This window comes from Myiozetetes cayanensis, unplaced genomic scaffold (assembly GCF_022539395.1).
Source record: "Myiozetetes cayanensis isolate MyiCay16 unplaced genomic scaffold, myiCay2020 scf101, whole genome shotgun sequence".
Taxonomy (NCBI): domain Eukaryota; kingdom Metazoa; phylum Chordata; class Aves; order Passeriformes; family Tyrannidae; genus Myiozetetes; species Myiozetetes cayanensis.
Window position 1 is genome coordinate 65,972 of NW_026086617.1, and position 18,068 is coordinate 84,039.

The 18,068-nt window shown below is 69.7% G+C and overlaps 1 protein-coding gene across 1 annotated transcript; it reads right to left on the minus strand.

The window, feature by feature from the left end:
- Positions 1–400: 400 nt before the first annotated feature.
- On the minus strand, positions 401–17,747 carry NFIX (nuclear factor I X). The gene is given in 17 exon segments (XM_050305876.1): positions 401–444; positions 447–468; positions 3,794–3,835; positions 3,837–3,973; positions 4,219–4,320; positions 4,323–4,340; positions 4,646–4,699; positions 4,702–4,778; positions 5,175–5,240; positions 5,242–5,285; positions 5,395–5,398; positions 5,622–5,671; positions 5,673–5,701; positions 6,366–6,398; positions 6,401–6,427; positions 8,855–9,386; positions 17,654–17,747. Coding segments are annotated over 17 exon segments (1,308 nt in total). The 5' UTR covers positions 17,681–17,747.
- Positions 17,748–18,068: the final 321 nt, after the last annotated feature.

The window sequence follows — 18,068 nt, forward strand, 5'->3', positions numbered from 1 at the left end:
GCCGCGGCCGGCGCCAGCCAATCGGGGCGCGGCGTACGCAGGGCGGGCGGCCAATCGGGCGTCGCGCCACGAGCCTGGGGGGGCCAATGGGGGCGCCCGGCTGGGGCGGCGGCCACGCCCCTTCTTTGTGCACGCCGGTGACGTCATCGGGAGAGGGGCGGGGCCAGCTCGGGGAGGGGGTTTTGGGAGGCTCAGGGGGGTCTGGGGGTCTGGTGGGGCTGGGGGGGCTCAGGAGGGTCTGGGGGCTCAGGTGGGGCTGGGGGGGCTCAGGAAGGTGTCGGGGGCTCAGGTGTCCAAGGGGGTTCTCAGGGGTCCAAGGGGACACTGAGGGGTCCCAGGTCCCAAATTTGTGGGGAGGGGTCCCGGGCGGGGGAGGGGCCGTACCTGCTGCTGGGAGAGGTCAGAAAGTTGCCGTCGCGGGGTCCGAGGCCGACAAGGCGGGGGAGGCGGCGCCTGACGCTGCGAATGCTGCGTGGGACAGAGGGCTCAGCCCCCACGGCCACGGGGGACGCGTGGGGTGTGCAACGACCCCCACCCCCGACCCGCCCTGCCCCTCCCCAGACCCGGCTTGAGGGGGTGGGGGTGAGACCACCCCACTTTGTGCTCCATCACATCTGAGGGTCAACCCCCAACACCCCACCCACCCCACGAGACCCCACCCGGGTGGGATAAACCCGGCTGAGACCCCCGACTTCCCCCACCGTGGGCTCCTTCACACCTGCAGGGTCACACCCCGAGCCCCCAGGGGTTTTTTGGGGAGGGCACACACAGGGGTGACCCTCCCACGTGTGTGTGACCCCACAACAGCCACACGATGACACGACCACCCCCTCAACACTTACCTGTGGGGAACCCCCAAACCTCCCCCAAAAATATGGGGATGGAGCCGGAAGGGCCACCCAGGTGTCCCCTCAGGGGGATGGGGGGGCACACAGGCGGGTCCAGGTTTGGGACCCCCAACACCCCTTGGAAAAATGGGGGAAAAGGGGGAAATGGCGAAGGAGCTGGGCTGGAATGGGGGACGGGGATGGGGGAGGGGATGAGGCGCCGGGGCCGTGACAGCGATGGCGATGCAGGTGATGATGCACGGGCAGCCGGGCCGGGCGGGGCTCCTCTGCCACCCGGGGCACCCCTGCCACCTGGGGCACCCCTCACGGGGCACCCCCTGCCACCTGTGTCACCCCCGGCAGCCCCTGCCACCTGGGGCACCCCTGTCACCTGTGTCACCCCGGCAGCCCCTGCCACCTGGGGCATCCCCACGGGGCACCCCCTGTCACCTTGTCACCCCCGGCACCCCTGCCACCTGGGGCACCCCTGTCACCTGGGGCACCCCACGGGCACCCCTGTCACCTGTGTCACCCTCCTGTCACCTGTGTCACCCCCGGCAGCCCCTGTCACCTGTGTCACCCCCTGGCAGCCCCTGCCACCTGGGCCACCTTCTATCCCCCAGGGACACCTTGGGGACACCCCCAGGCAGCCCCTGTCACCCCTGGGTCCTGCTGTCACCTTCACCCCCCACTGTCACCTCCTGCCCCCAGGTCCTGTCACCTGCCTGGGGGGGGCAATTTGAGGTCACCTGGGGCACCCCCTGGGTCCTGCCACCTGCTCGGGGGGCACCTTGGGGTCACCTGGGGCACCCCCGGGTCCTGCCACCTGTCCCTGGGGCACTTTGAGGCCACCGGGGGTCTGGGGGGTCACCCCGTGCCAGGTCACCCCAGGGCGGCGGCTGCTGCTGGCCCCGAGGTGCCCAGGTGGCACCTGCACCCCAAATCTGGGCACCTGCACCCCAGATGTGGGCACCTGCACCCCAGTCCTGGGCACACCTCGACCCCACTGCTGCACCCCCCCAGCTGGGCACTCCTGCACCCCAAATCTGGGTACACCTGCACCCCAATTCTGGGCACATTTGAACCCCACTGCTGCACCCCATATCCAGGAGCTCCTACACCCCAATCCTGGGCACTCCTGCACCCCAAATCTGGGTACACCACCCCACTGCTGCACCCCCACAGCTGGGCACTCCTGCACCCCGAATCTGGGCACTTCTGCATCCCAAATCTGGGCACCTGCACCCCACAGAGGCACCCCGCATCTGGGCACTCCTGCACCCCAAATCTGGGTACACCACCCCACTGCTGCACTCCCACAGCTGGGCACTCCTGCACCTCAAATCTGGGCACTCCTGCACCCCACAGAGGCACCCCATATCTAGGAGCTCCTGCACCCCAATCCTGGGCACTCCTGCACCCCGAATCTGGGCACCTGCACCCCAAATCTGGGCACCTGCACCCCACAGAGGCACCCCAATTCTGGGCACTCCTGCACCCCAATTCTGGGCACTCCTGCACCCTAATCCTGGGCACTCCTGCACCCCAAATCTGGGCATTTGCACCCCACATCTGGGCACTCCTGCACCCCAAATCTGGGCACTCCTGCACCCCAGTCCTGGGCACTCCTGCACCCCAAATCTGGGCATTTGCACCCCACATCTGGGCACTCCTGCACCCCAGTCCTGGGCACTCCTGCACCCCAAATCTGGGCACTCCTGCACCCCAGTCCTGGGCACTCCTGCACCCCAAATCTGGGCACCTGCACCCCACAGAGGCACCCCACATCTGGGCACTCCTGCACCCCAATGCTGGGCACACCTACACTCCCCCTGCCCCCCAAATCTGCCCTCCCCTTGTGCCCTCACCCTGCGCCCCCCTGCAGGTCCCCCCACTCCCCCTCTCCACGGTTCCCCCTGCCCCCAGCCCCCACGGCCAGGGCCCGGCTGCAGGCGCAGTGGGTGCCGTGGGGGCCGTGAGGATGCCGGGGGTGCCGGGAGTGGGGGAGCTCAGGGTTTTGGGGGGGCGCAGAGGCACTTACGGGGTGCGGTGGGGGCTCCGCCCGGGGGCCGCTGGGGGCTTTGGGCTCCCGGCGGGGGCAGGGGCAGGGGTCAGGCCAGGGGCCCCTGCAGCCCCCAGCCCGGCCCTGCGCCCCGCACGGCTGCAACGAGAGCACGCGTGACGGGACCCTCAGGACCCCCAGCGACGGGGAGGGTGGGACGGGAACAGGGGGGTTCTGGGGAGGGTCTGCAGCCCCCTCGCTCCTGCTAAAATGGGGGGTCTCCAAGTGAAGGATTCCCCAGGTGGGGGTTCCTGAGCTGGGGGGGTCCTGAGTGGGGATCCCCAAGTGAGGGTTCTTTGAGGGGGAATTCCGTGGAGGGTCCCCAGGTTGGGGGTCCCTGCTGGGGTTCCCCAAAGTGGTCTCTAAGGAGGGGGGTCTCTAAGTGAGGACCCCCGGTCTGGGGGTCCCCAGGTGGAAGTTCACGGGGAGGGTCCCCAGGTGGGGGTTTCCCAGTGCGGGGGTCCCAAGTGGGGATTCCTCAGACAGGGGGGTGGGGGGTGTCCCAGGTGGGGCTCTCCAGGTTGGGAGTTCCCAGTTGATTGGGGGTTCCCAGTTGGATGGGGGGGGGTCCCCATCACCCCCTCCTGGCCCCGCCGGCTCCAGCGCGGCCGCCCGGGCTCATTTGCATACGAGCCCCGCCTCCTGTGCTATATTTGCATACAGGCCCCTCCCTTCCTCGCACTATTTAAATAACTCATTTGCATAGAGACACCACCTAATTTGCATATCGGAACCTCGCCTAATTTGCATCCAGACCACGCCTCCAAAGCCCAGGCCCCGCCCCCGGGAGAGTGCGCAAGGTCCCTGCCGTGCCCGCCCGCCGGGAGCATCCCAAACTTTGTCCCCGTGTCCCCACCCCCCAAAATTTTCTGCGTGTCCCCCGCGCCCCCCGTCCCCGCCGCACCTGGGGGCCCTGGGCGGCGCCGTCAGCGCAGACGAACTGCACAGAAGTCCTTGAGCGAGTCCTGCCCGTGGTGGTAGCGGATGGTGGGGTGGGCGAAGTAGAGGCTCGACTGGGGCAGGAGGGACCCCGACGGGAAGTGCAGCGCCGAGGCCGTGGCCCGCTGGGCTGCCTGCAGGGACCCTCAGCGCCAGCGCCACGGGCGCCCACGGGACCCCGGACACCACCGGGACAACCCCACAACTCCCCCACACACACACTTCCTTTGCCCACCCGGGGATGTCCCACCGACCCCCAGCCCCAGGCGCGTGTCCCCCCCACCCACGCCCAAACCCCCCTCAGGCTCACCCAGGAGCCCCAGGCGCCCCGAGGAGGTGGGAGGGGTTATGAGGGGTGGCGGGAGTGGGCCCAGAGGGTGGGGGGCTCACCGGGGCGGACGCCGGCCAGGACGGGCAGGGGTGGTGACCGAAAGGCCATTCTGGGGGCGGCCCCGTGCCCCGACAGGGCGCTGCAGAAATCCAACTTCCCGACTTCTTCAGCGCCGCCGGGCCTGGGGGCGTGGCGGGGGTCAGGGTGGCGGGGAGACAAGGACCCCGCAGCCCCCTGGGAACACCCCCACCCTTTGCCTCCCATCCACCCTCCCTAGTCCCGAGAGTGCAGCAAACCAGCCCCCCACCACGGTGTCCCCCAGCCCCCATGTCACTCCATGTGTGTCCCCCCACCATCGCCCCCTCCCACGTCCTCTCCCCCTCCCGACCCTTCCCCACGTCCACCTCCGTCCCCAGGAGCACCCCCGTGCCCTCCCCACCGTGCCCTCGTGTCCCACCCGTGTCCCCCCGTGCCCCGGGGTGTCACCCACCGGTGTCAACGTCCCCCAGGGTCCTTGGCTGCTGCCGGGGCGGGGACCGGCCCAGCCCGGGGGTAGAAAACGTCGTCCCAGGGACCCTCCAGGTCCCCCTCGTCCAGCGCCTTCCGGGCGCCCGGGCCACTGTGGGGACAGGGGGTCACCTCTGGGGTGGGGGAGGTCACCTGTGTCACCTCTGGGGACAGGAGGTCACCTCTGGGGTGGGGGGAGGTCACCTGTGTCACCTCTGGGGACAGGGGAGTCACCTCTGGGGGGGTACCTCTGGGGGGCACCCTCTGGGGTGGGGGGTCACTTCTGGGGACAAGGGGTCACCTCTGGGGACCTGGCAGTGGAGGGTCCCAGTACCCTGGCATTGGGGGTCCCAGGGGTTTGGGAGGGTCCCAGGGATTTGGGGGTCCCAGGGGTTTGGGGTCCCAGTGCACCTGGCAGTGGGGTCCCAGGGATTTAGGGGGTCCCAGGGGTTTTGGGGGTGCCCGTACCTGGCAGTGGGGGGTCCCAGGGATTTAGGGGTCCCAGTACCTGGCAGTGGGGGGTCCCAGGGGCCGGCGGCCGAGGGCGACAGGGCTGATGTTGTAGTAGCCCGCGGCTCTCCAGGTCGGCCAGCGAGAAGTTGGGGCCCGGCCGCCGTGCCTACAGGGGGCTGGGGGGGGAGGGGACACACAGGGGACACGTGGGGGGCACACCCAGGGTCACACCCCCTCTCCCCCTCCCCGAGCCACCCCGTGTGTGTCCCCCCCACAACACTCCCCTCTCGATGTCACTCTGTGCTGCCCTTCCCCATCCTTGTGTCACCCCCACCTGTGTCACCCCCGTGTCCCCCTGTGTCACCCCTGTGTCACCCCCCAGTGTCACCCCCCGTGTCACCCCCGTGTCACCCCCTGTGTCACCTCCCCCACCTGTGTCACCCCCGTGTCACCCCCCGTGTCACCCCCCGTGTCACCCCCGTGTCACCTCCCATGTCCCCACTTGCTCTGGGACACCCTCACCAGCTCCGTCACGTTCCACACCCCTGACGTCGACGAAACAGTCCTGGAAGGTCAGGTGACCTGAGGGACACAGTGGGGACACGGGGAGTCACGAGGGGGTCTGGGGGGTCACGAGGACAGAGAGGACACGGGGAGGTGATGGGGACAGCACAGGGACACACACACTGGGGGGACACTAGAGAGACACTAGGGACATTGCAGGGGATACTGGAGGACACTGGGGGTGCACTGGGAGCACTCGGGGACACTGAGGGGGCACTGGGGACACTGATGGGGGCACTGGGGACACTGAAGATGCTAGAGGGGAGCACTGGGAACACTGGGGACGCTGAGAGGGGCACTGGGAACATTCCAGGGGACACTGGAGGACACTGGGGGTGCACTGAGGATGCTGAGGGAGAGCACTGGGGACACCAGGGGGCACTGGGGGCATTGGGGACACTGGGGGGACATTGGAGGGGCACTGGGGATGCTGAGGGAGAGCACTGGGGACATTGGAGGGCCACTGGGGACACTGAGGGTGGCACTGGGGACACTGAGGGGAGCACTGGGGACACTGAGGGGGACACTGGGGACACCGAGGGGGTCACTGGGGATACTGAGGGGAGCACTGGGGACACTGAGGGGGCACTGGGGACTCTGAGGGGGCACTGGGAACACTGAGGGGGCACTGGGGATACTGGGGACACTGAGGGGGCACAGGGGGGTCCCGGGGGTCACTCACCGTTGGGCAGTGGTTTGATGTCGGCGTCTCCTGGGGGTTTGAGCTGTCAGATTGTCCCGAATCTGGAGATGGGGAGACACACACGGGGTCAAACCCGGACACGAAGATGTCCCCCACCCCGAGGTGTCCCCCGATCCGAGGTCCCCGAAGCGCTGGGGAGTTTGGGGAGGGCAGCCCGGGCCGCTGAAGGGGCTCGTTGTTCCCGCGGGGTCGTTCGAGGTGAACGCCTGCAGGGTCCTCGCCAGAGCCCGCAGCCCCCACAACCCCCGCGTCCGGGAACCCCCATCACCCCGGCAGCACCCAAGGGTTGGGGGTGTGCCCCCAGGGACCCCGCGCCCCTGCCCGGGTGATGTTGTTGGGGCTGGGGGCTGGGAGGCACAGCCGGCGCTCGGGGGGGTCAGGGCTGGCAGGGGGCCGGGCCGGGGCTGAGGGTGAGGGGGCTCGGGGGCCGCCGTGGGGGCCGGGCCGGGGGCCAGGAATGCGCTGGCCCCCCGCCAGCGGGCAGCGCCAACAAAGCGCCCATTGTCTGCGCCCCGGGGGCTCCCGGACAGCTGGGCCCCCCTGCCCCACCTCAGCACCCCTGCATCCCCTTCCCCGGCATCCCCATCTGCCCCCGACACCGGGGACCCCCTCCCCGTGTCACCCAGGGAATGGGGTCACCCCTCCCTCCTTGTGCCCCGGGCAGGACGTCTGGGACCCCCCGCCTCCTGCCACCCCCAGGGCTGTGTGACCCCCTCAAGGCTCGAGGAAGTGCGACCCCCTCTCCAACCCCCTCCTCGCCCTGTGGTGACCCCGCCGTGTCACCCGCGGGGGGAGGAGGAGGAGTCACTGGGCCACGTGCCGGGTCACGACCTCGGCCGGGAGGCACACACGTGGTGGGCGCGTGGCACCCCTGACCCCCCGCCTCGAGCCGGGTCCTCCACTGGCCCCAGACCCTCTGAGGGGGTCTCTGTGCCCCCCTCCCACCTCAGCCCACTCCCCCGCCTCACTTTGTGTGTTCCCCCCGTGTCCCCCTGGCCCTGGCAGGGGGCTGGTGCTGCCGGGCAGCTGAGCCCAGACCCCCGGAGTGCCCCCCGCACCTGCGTCCCCCTACCCAGCCAGCCTGGGGGACGGGGGGCAGTGAGAACCCCTGGAGCCCCCTGGACCCCCAAGGACCCCCTGCAGCTCTGTGGCTGCACCCCGAGCATCGACCCCCTTGAACCCCCCATGGCCCCCACCCTCGTGTGTGTCCCAGGGTCTACAGGACCCCCAGCAGTGAAGGAGACCCCAACGCCCCCACGTGCCAGGGGGCAGGTCATGGGGGTGGGTGGGATGAGGGGGTGCCAGGCCAGGGTTTTTTTGGGGGGGTGGGTGATACCCTCGGCCGGGGGTCCCGGTGGCCGGGCCAGGCCGGGAGGGGGTGGGGGTCCCCCTGGCACGAGGTCCCGCGGCGGCGAGGCCGCGGTGCCGCAGAAGCCTTCCGGGTGCCAACAAGCGCCGCCATCTTACGGCAGGGGGTTGGCACCGAGCCCCCAAACCCCCACGGTTGGGCACGGGGAGTCCCTCCGTGAGGGAGGGGGCGTCGCTGGGAGCTGGGGGGCGGTGGCGGTGCTGGAGGTGGGGAGGGGGGTCGGTGGGCCGGGGCTGCCGGCGGGGCCTCCTCGTGCCGCGCGGGGGCACGGTGCCAACCGGGGCCATTTTGGCGGCGCCGGGTGGGGAGAAGCGTTGGGGGATTCGAGCCCCGCCAGCTGGGCCTGAGGGGAGGGTGTTGTGGCAGGGGGGCTGGGGGGACGTGAGGGGGCACAGGACCCCCTGTGGGGATTTGTTGGCGGGGGTGAACCCCGGACAGGCCTCGTGCTGCGCCCTCGGTGCCCGGGAGGGCCGGGGTGGACGAGCGACCCCAGATCTGCTGATCCGGCCCCAAAATCCACCCCCTTCTCAGAGAGGGGGGTGCCAGGAGGATGGGCTGGGGATGCCCCCCTCCCCAGTCCCACACACAGCACACACACACAAAACATACCTGGGCGTGACCCCCTGCACACGTGTGTGCCCGCTTACATGTGTGACCCCCAGTCATCATCTGTGCACACACACACACACACATGTGACCCCTCCGGCTCTGTGTGCACACATGTGAGGGGCACACACATGATCCACCCCAATCCCCATGTGCACACACATGAGTGACCCCCTCCCCAGTTCCGTGTGTGCACGCGCGTGACCCCCAGCCCCCGAAAGCCCCTCACGCACGTGTGGGTGCCGTGACCCCGCACGGGCACAGGGAGCGGGGTGGGAGTCCCTAGCATGGCCCCCACCCCCTTGCCGTGCCCACCCAGCCTCCCCCAGCCCGGTGCCACCGCACCCCGCGCCGGCAGCGCCCGGCTCGGCACGTGGCACTGCGGGCGCGTTGGCACCCGGCGCCGCTTTGTGCCAGCCGGCCGAGGAAGCCCCCTCCAATCACCACAAACAGCCCCCCAAACCCCCCCTTTTTTACCACCCCCCACCCTCACCTGGCGCGTGGACGAAGTAGGCCAGGTAGAGGTCGAGCTCCTTGATGGTGACGCCGATGTGGTGGGGCTGCACGCACAGCCCGGGGCTGGCGCACTGCGGCGCCTTGGCCAGGCGCTCGCCGTCCGTGCTCTCCAGCGGGACGCCCTTGAACAGGATGACCATCACCAGGTCCAGCCGCCACACCTTGTCGGCCTGGCGCAGGCAGTCGATGCGGCGGATCTTGCCCTTCTGGTCGGGGTTGGAGAGGACGCAGCACGGCGCCTTCTTGCCGGTGACGGAGAGCACGAAGTCCTCGCGGCACTCGGGCCGGATGTCCTTGCGCAGCTTGGCCAGGAGGCGCGAGGCCCATTTCTGCTTGACCTCCGGCTTCTCGCCCAGCAGCTCGTCCTTGACGGCGCGCTCCTCCTCCTTGGACATCCTCTTCTCGTGCTTCTTGAAGTACTTGCGCTTGCGGGCCTGGAGGTTGAACCAGGTGTAGGAGAAGGCCCGGACGTGGGGCAGCAGCGCCTCGATGAAGGGGTGGAACTCATCCTGCACGACAGCGGGGGAGGGGGGGGGAACAGGGATGGTGCTGGGGCAGAGGCCGGGGGGGTGACGGAGGAGCCCCCGGTGGGGACAGACGTGTCCCGTGTCCCGTGGGGGATTGTCCCCATCCTCATCCCTGTCCTCATCCCTGTCATCACTGTCCCTATCCCTGTCCTCATCCCCATCCCTGTCCTCATCCCTGTCATCACTGTCCTTATCCCTGTCCCCATCCCTGCCCTTGTCCCTATCCCTCTCCCCATCCCCATCCCTGTCCCCATCCCTGCCCTCATCCCCGTCCCCATCACCATCCCCATCCCCATCCCTGTCCCCATCCCCATCCCTGTCCTCATCCCTGCCCTCATCCCCATCCCTATCCCTGTCCTCATCCCTGCCCTCATCCCCGTCCCTGTCCCCATCCCTGTCCACATCCCAGTCCCTGCCCTCATCTCTGTCCCTGTCCCCATCCCTTCCTTCATCCCGTCCCCATCCCCCGGGGAACAGGGATGCAGGATCTGGCCCTGTGGGGGGACACCTGGCAGTCCCATGGGGGACCCCCGTAACCCCACAGGGGACCCTGGCAACCCCAGCCCCTGTAGGATCCCCCAACAACCCCACAGGGGATCCCAACAACCCCATAGGGGATCCCAGCAGCCCCAGGGGGGATCCCAGCAGTCCCAGGAGGGACCCCAGCAGTCCCAACCCCAGGAGGGACCCCGACAGCCCCAGAGGGGACCCCGGCAGTCCCAGCCGCGGGGGAACCCCGGCAATTCCCCCCCGTGGGGATGCTCCGGGCTCCCGGTGCCCGAGTGGCTCCGGGGCAGAGGCGGCTCCCGGCCCCGGTGCCAGCGCGGGGCTCCCGCCTGCCCGGAGCGGGGACAGCCCCGAGCCCGTCCCAGCGCCCTCCCTGTGCCCGGTGTCATCACAGCCCCGTCCCCGCTGTCATCACAGCCCCGTCCCCGGTATCACCACAGCCCCAACCCCACGGCCACATCCCGGGGATCACCGTGGTCCCAACCCCGGTACTGCCACAGCCCCGCTCCCGGTGCCGCCACAACCCCGACCCCTGTGCCACCACAGCCCCGTCCCCTGTGCCACCACAGCCCCATCCCCGGTGTCACCACAGCCCTGTCCCCGGTGCCACCACAGCCCCGTCCCCTGTGTCACCGTAGCCCCGTCCCCAGTGCCACCACAGCCCTGTCCCCGGTGCCACCACAGCCCCATCCCCGGTCCCCGCACAGCCCTGTCCCCAGTGCCACCACAGCCCCATCCCCGGTGCCACCACAGCCCCATCCCTGGTGTCACCACAGCCCCGTTCTCGGTGTCACCACAGCCCCGTTCCGAGTGCCACCACAGCCCCATCCCCGGTGCCACCACAGCCCTGTCCCCGGTTCCACCATAACCCCGTCCCCGGTGTCACCACAGCCCCGTTCCCCGTGCCACCACAGCCCCGTTCCCGGTGTCACTACAACCCCGTTCCCGGTGCCACCACAGCCCCGTCCCCGGTACTGGTGCAGCCTCATCCCCTGTGTCACCGTAGCCCCGTACCCGCACAGCCCCGTTCCCGGTGCCACCACAACCCGGTCCTCGGTGCCACTACAACCCCGTCCCCGGTGCCACCACAGCCCCGTCCCTCCCCGTCCGGCTCCCGGTGACGCTCCCGCTGCCATCGGGGCTCGGCCGGTCCCTGTCCCCGTCCCCGCTGCCACAACCCCATTCCCGGAGCCTCCGAGCCCCGTCCCCAGCGGTCCCCGGTGCCATCCCCGTCCCCCGTGCCCGCCGCCAGCGCCTCCTCTCCCCGTCCCCGCTCCCCGGTACCGCCGGTCCCCCGCCCCATCCCGGTGCCGTTCGCAGCCCCCGGCGCCACCACCGCCTGTCCCTTGTCCCCGGTGCCCCGTCCCGTCCCGTCCCGTCCGTACCATCGCGGCGGCTCATCCCGGCCGTGGGCAGCTGCCAGTCGGGCCCCGGCGGGGCAGAACCGGGGGCGACCGACGAGGGACGGGGCACAACCCCGGGGAGGGAGGGGGTTAACGGGGGCTCCCGGGAAGGGGCAGGGGGTTGAGGAGGGGAGGAGCGGACACTGCGGGGGCGCGCTCAGGTTTCAGGGGTCCCGGTTACCGGGGATGCAGCGCGGCGGAAGGGTGGGGGTGGGAACCAGGGTCCTGGTTACCGGGGGGATCCCGCGGGGCGCGGGGGTCCCTGCAGCGGAGGAGGGGACCCCGATACAGGGGAGCCTGTCCTGTCGGGGGTCCCTGTTGAGGTGGGGGTGTGTGTGGAGGGTAGGGGGTGTCCCGATCGGGGGTCCCTGCCGGGGGTCCCGGAGCCGCCGCGGGCGCGGAGCGCGCGGAGCCGCCGCGGCCCCTTTTGGCACCGGGACCGGCGCGGCCGCGGCCAATGGGAGCGCAGCGCGCGGGGAGCGGCCCCCCCATTGGCCGCGGGACGCGGGGGCGTGGACGGTGGGCGTGACCGAGCGGCTTTGGGGCGTGGCCTCGGATTTTGGGGAGGGTGGGGGGAGGGAGGGGCTGAGTGTGCCCCGCGTGTGCCCCGCGCGCGACACGCGCGTGCACCGGGGGAGTTGGTGGGGAACGAGGGGGGACACCCAACCTTGGGAACTTCACCAAAACCCCGCCATCTGCCCCCAAAAAACCCGCCCCCCATCTGATCCCCCCTCTTGCCAAGCGCTCGTGTGTAAAAAAACCCCTCGTGCAAAGGAAAAGGGGGTCTACAGAGGGGAGTGGGGGGGCCCGAGGAGGATGGGGGGTGAGTTTGGGGAATGAGGGGGGACACCCAGCCCTGGGAGCTTCACCAAAACCCCGCCATCTGCCCCCAAAAACCCGCCCCATCTGATCCCCCCCTCGTGCCAAGCGCTCGTGTGCAAATAAAAATAAAAAAACCCCTCGTGCAAAGGAAAAGGGGGTCGAGCCAGGACGTTCTGCAGAGAGGGGGGAGCCCGGGGAGGGAAGCTGGGACTGGGGGGGACACCCAGCCCCAAGGGGCTTCCCCAAAAACCCGCCATCTTCCCCCAAAAACCACCCCCGGCTGGGGCTGCCCTCGTGCCAAATCCTCGTGTGCAAAAAAACCCCTCGTGCAGAGGAAGAGAGGTCGGGCGAGGACGTTCTCCAGTGGACGTGGGGGGAGCTGGGGGGGGTCCCAGGGGTACTGCCAACCCCCTCCTCCCCATCACCACCACCCCCGCCACCGGCGCGGGAAGGCCCCGATTTTTGGCCGCTCGCCCCAAACCCCGCGGCGGCCCCAGCGCGGAACGGCCCAAAAACCGCCGCTTCTGCCCCCAAAATCCCGGACGCGGCGCTCGGAGCCAACAACCCCCCTTTCTCCTCCTTCTTCCCCCTTTCTCTTCTCTCCCCCGGTAATTAAATCCCTCTGTGCGAAGGAAAAGCGACCAAAATTTGGGCGTTTCGGCGGCGGCTCCCGCCCAGCCCCAAACCTCGCGGTTTTCAACCCAAAGCCGCAGTGGGGAGGGTTTTTTTGGGGGGAGGGGAGGGGGAAAAGGGGGGGTTGAGAGCGGTGGTTGGGTGTCCTCCCCCCCCCTCTCTGCCCCACGGCCCCTCCCTGCTGGATGCGGAGGATTTTGGGGTGGTCGGGCCTGGCAGCATCCGCTGGGGAACGGGATGGGCTCGGGGACATCTGGGACATCTGAGACCCCTCCCCGACACCTGGGACCCCTCCCTGACACCTGAGGCTCGTGGGGGGGGGCTCAGGTGACGGGGGGTCAGCGACCCCGACCCCTCAGCGTGCGCGTCCCCCACCCAGCCGGCCCCGGCACACACAAAGAGCCACCGGCTCCGGTGGCACCGCCCGGACACGCCGGTCCCCTCCCGAACGCCTGGGACCCCTCCCGGCCACCTGAGACCCCCCCTTGGCCATCCCAGAGCCCTCCCAGGGCTGCCCCGGGAGCCTCCGAGGGTTCAGGCCCGGGGGTCCCACCCTGCCCACGGGGCCGGGCGGCCCGGCCGGGGGTCGCGGGGCGGGCAGGGGGGTCGGTGCCAAGGCGGGGTCCGGCGGCGGTGCCACAGAGCTGCCATTGGCTGCGCCGGCCCCGCATTGGAGCCGCAGTCTCGGGCGAAGCCACGTCGTCGTCGCCGCGTCCGCAGCTGCGAGCGCCCGGCAAGCGCCAGCGCGGCGGCGGGAGCGGCGCCGGATCGGGAGGGAAAAGCCCAGGAAAAAAACCAGAAAAGAGGGGGGAAAAAAAACGCAAAACAAGAAAAAAAAAGGACAAAAAAAAAAAATTAAACGACATCCCTCCCCACCATCGACTGACCTCCCTCCCTCTTTCAGCCTTCCCCCCCTTCTCCCCACCATCACCATCACCACCACCCCAGCCCCGGCAGCGCCCGCCCTCCCGTGCCGCTGCCAGCTCCCCCGGCCCTCGGCTTCGCCGCGAGAGAAAACAGCCCGAAACAGCCGGAATTGCCGCCAAAAATCCCCCCGGCGGCCCCTGACGCCGCTGCCAAGACCCTCCCGCGTGCGGGGAGGGGGGGAAAGGAGCGCGGCTTGGGGAGGGGGGATGTCGGAGGCGGCGGGAGCGACAGCCAGGGGTGTCCTGGACCCCGGGTGGGGAGGGAGGGGCACCCACGAGGACGCCCCTCCCTTGTCCGAGGGGGACCGGGGCGCCCAGGTGGCCTCGCCGAGAACGTGCCGGATGCTTCTGGCGCGGGCCCAGGGAAAGGGGGAAAGCCGGGCCTTTTGGGGGACCTGGCGGTGGGAGTGGGATGGGGGCACCCTGGCCTTGGAGGGGGTCCCGGTGTTCGGGAGGGAGTTGGGGGCAGCCCTGGTGTTGTTATGGGGGCGGGGAGGGGGGCACGCAGCGGGCAGGCCGAGGGATCGCCCGCCCGGCCCCTTCCCGCGGCCACGTGGAGGATCCCGCGTGGCTCGAGGGGGACGCGGGACACGCGTCCCGATCCGGGATGGGCCCGGGGGTGGAAACTGGGGAAGCTGCTCTGGGGGATCCAGGAGGTGCCGCAGCGCCCGGGGCTGAACGATGCGGTTTTGGCACCACCGGGGACACGGGTGTGCCCCCCCCCTCCTTTCCCTGCCACCACCCCCCCTCAACTTCCACCACAAACCTTTATCCGCACCCCCCACCCCAAACCCAGCCCAGCTCCCTCCCGGAGCCCACCCCGCGTGTCCAGACCCCCCATCCCCAGCGTGGCCCCGTGCCAGCCCGGGCCGGGGGCCCCAGCGAGCTGCCGCGTCCAAGAAAGCTTTTGTGGCCCATCAATAATTCAGGGCCCCCCCGGCCCGGCCGAGGCTCCTCCATTATTGATGTCACGGGGGGCGACTTTGGGGGACACGGGGGGAAAAAATGGAAGGGGGGGGCGCTGGGAAGGGTCTTGGCCTCGCCACGCGTGTGCAGGGGCCACATGCGTGTGCGTGTGTGCGTGTCAGGCCGGGTCACCCACCCCAGCCTCACACGTAGGGGGGTGTGGGGGGTGTTCCGTGGTCCCCCACCCCCTCTTCTCTCCCCCCGCACCGATTGCATCAGCCACGGCCACGGCCACGGCGCGGGACCCTCGCACACGCCTGGCACACGCCTGGCACACGCGTGTGCTGCGGGATGACCACGCACGCGTGTGCAGGGATGGCTGCCACGTGTGCACGGTGGCGGCACACGCGTGTCCAACGCCCCTCCCCCCCATGACACGCGTGTGTGGCCTGGTTGGGAACACGTGTGTGCAGCCGGAGCTGAGAACACGCGTGTGCGGCCCCTGTCACTGCCACACGTTACCCGAGCCCGGTCACACACGTGTGCATCACACCTGTGCCCTGCCACACGTGTGTGTCCCACCTGTGCCCTGTCACACGTGTGTGTCCCACCTGTGCCCTGTCACACGTGTGTCACGCCTGTGCCGTGTCACCGGGGCCCGTGACATCCTGGGTTGTCATCACCCCCCACACCCCCACTCCGTGGCCACAGGGGCAGTGGGAGGGGACCAGTGGTGTTCCCAGCCCACCCCACCCCCAGGGTCACCCAGGTGGTGACAGCAGCGGTGACGTCACGATGGGGACAGCGACAGTGACCGGCGTCCCACGGGGGGAGGGGGCGGGCACGGGGTGGCACCTGCAGGGGGAGGGGACATGGAGGGGACACGGATGGGACATGGAGGGGACACGGGGAGACACGGGGAGGGATCATGGCCTGCAGAGCAGCCACAGCATCGATGGCCAGAGCCGAGGAGTTCCTCACGGGACAGCAGGGGACACTGGGGGACCCTGAGGGACACCAGGGGACACCAGGGGACACCGAGGGACACCGGCCACTGCTGTGCCAGGGCCAGCCCGTGCCCAGTTGTCCCCAGGCCCTGGCAGCTCCCACTCTCAGTGCCCACAGTGAGGGCCAGGGGCCGAATCCACTGGTGGCACCGGCACAAAACCGCCTCAAAACCACCTCCAAAGCACCCCAAAATCTCCCCAAAACCACCCCAAAATGGCCCCAAAACCACCCCAAAAACGGTCCCAAAACCATCCCAAAACCACCCCGAAACAGCTCCAAAACAGCCCCAAAACGGCTCCAGAGGGAAAAGGGTGGCCCGAGGGGGTCACGTGTGTGTGAACACACGGGGTGTGGGGGTGGAACACGGACACGACTCCACACCCTCAGGATGGGGCCCTGAGGGTGCTGCGTGTGCACACGCGTGTGCCAGCGCCAGAACACGCGTGTGCCGTGTGCGTGCAGGGACAGAACAGGTATGTGCAGGGACAGAACAGGCATGTGCAGGGGAGCACATCCGAGTTCAGGGGGGGCACACATGTGTGCAGAACAGCACACACGCACAGGGGGAGCACACACGTGTGCAGGGGAGCACACACATGTGCAAGAGGTGCAAACACGTGCAGGGGGAGCACACACGTGCAGGGAGAGCACACACATGTGCAAGAGGTGCAGAAGGAGCAATTATGAGCTCATGTGGTGCACACACACCTGCAAGGGGCTGCACACGCGTGTGCAGAGGGTGCACATATGTGTTCAGAGGACGCACATACGTGTGCAGGAGATGCACATGCATGTGCAGGAGACACACATATGTGTGCAGGAGATGCACATATGAGTTCAGGGGGTGCACCCACATGTTCAGGGGGTGCACATACGAGTTCAGGGGTGCACATACATGTGCAGGAGAGCACATACGTGTGCAGACGATGCACATATGAGTTCAGGGGGTGCCCACCCGTGTTGAGGGGGTGCCCACCCGCGTGCCCCCGGCCGTGCCAGGCGCGCTGGCAGGCGCGCCGCTGGCGTGTGCGGGCAGGGGCACACGCATGTGCGCTGGCGTGTCGCTGGCGCGTGCACACGCGTGTGCAGGGCGGGCGCCGAAGCTGCGAGAAGCGCCGCTGGCCCCGGGCCCAGACGGGACCGGCCGCCAAAACCGCCCCGAAAAGCGGGAGAAAAGGGCAACGCCGGGGGAGAGGAAGGAGGGGGAAAAGGGGCCCGGCCGACCCGCAAACCCGCGCCGGGACCACCCCGGGGGCAGCGCGGGGGCACCCTGGGACAGCGTGGGGACCCCGGAGGGACCCTCGGGGGACACTCGGAAGGACCCCATGTGGCGCGGCCCCCGAGTTGTGCCACCACTCCCAACCCCCGCACCCCCACTCGGCTGATGTTCTTTCGCCTCGTGCCCCCGGCCCCAAAAGAGGAGACGCGGCCCCCCGACCCCCGACCCTCGATAACCCCCGAAGCGAAGCGTCCCCGGCCCCAGTACCCCCGCGGGTTTCGCGCTCAGCCGGTCCCTGGAGACCCCAGAACCGTCAGAGACCCCAGAATTCCTCCCTGGAGCCCCCGAGCTCCCCTCCGCGCCTCCTACGGCCCCCGGGGCACAACCCCCGTCCGGGGCCGGGGTCCTGCCCGTCCCGCCGCTGCCAAGAGCACGAACCCCCGTGGGCAGCGAAGGCCCTCGTCCCGAGGGGTCCCGAGGGGTCCCGCACGACTCCCCACGCCCCCGGGGTGGTGAGTGGGGAGACCCCGGCGCCAACGGGGGGCTCCGCAGCCCCACCGGACGAGGGGTCCTGGGGCTCTGAACCCCGACCGGGGCTGTTCTGGGACCCTCCCGGGACCCCCTCCGGGACCGGCCCGACCCCCGGCCCTGCTCGCCCCGCTCTCCCCGCGAGGCACCGATAACCACGGGGGTCCCGGGGGATTTCACAGCCCGTTTTTAAGAGGGACCAGCCGATACCGACGCGTAGGAAACCCATCGACCCCCATGTCCCTCGCCGTTAGCCGGGAGCCCCCCTCCCCAGCCCCCTTTCCTCCCCGGCCGTACCTGGGTGAGGCAGTACGGGGAGTACATGGCGGCGGTGTCAGCCGCGCCCGGGCATGGCGGGCAGGGGGCCGGGGGTCCGGAGGGTTCCGGGGTCCGGGGGTCCCGGGGTCCTGGTGCCGGCGGCGCGCGGGGAAAGTTTTGCCCGAAGTTGGCGCCCGACGCACTTTTTGCCGCGGGAAGCGCCGCGGAGGCCACGCCCACCCCACGGAGGACACGCCCACTACTCTGGGGAGGTCACGCCCACTCGGGACACGCCCATCCAGGGTGGTGGGCACGCCCCTTTTGGTTGGGAACGCCCACTTCGCAGGAGGCCACGCCCACGGCGGACGCGGGGGGGACATGGGGGACATGGGGGACATGGGACATCAGGGGGACACAGGGGGACATCAGGACAGGGAGGACATCAGCGGGACAC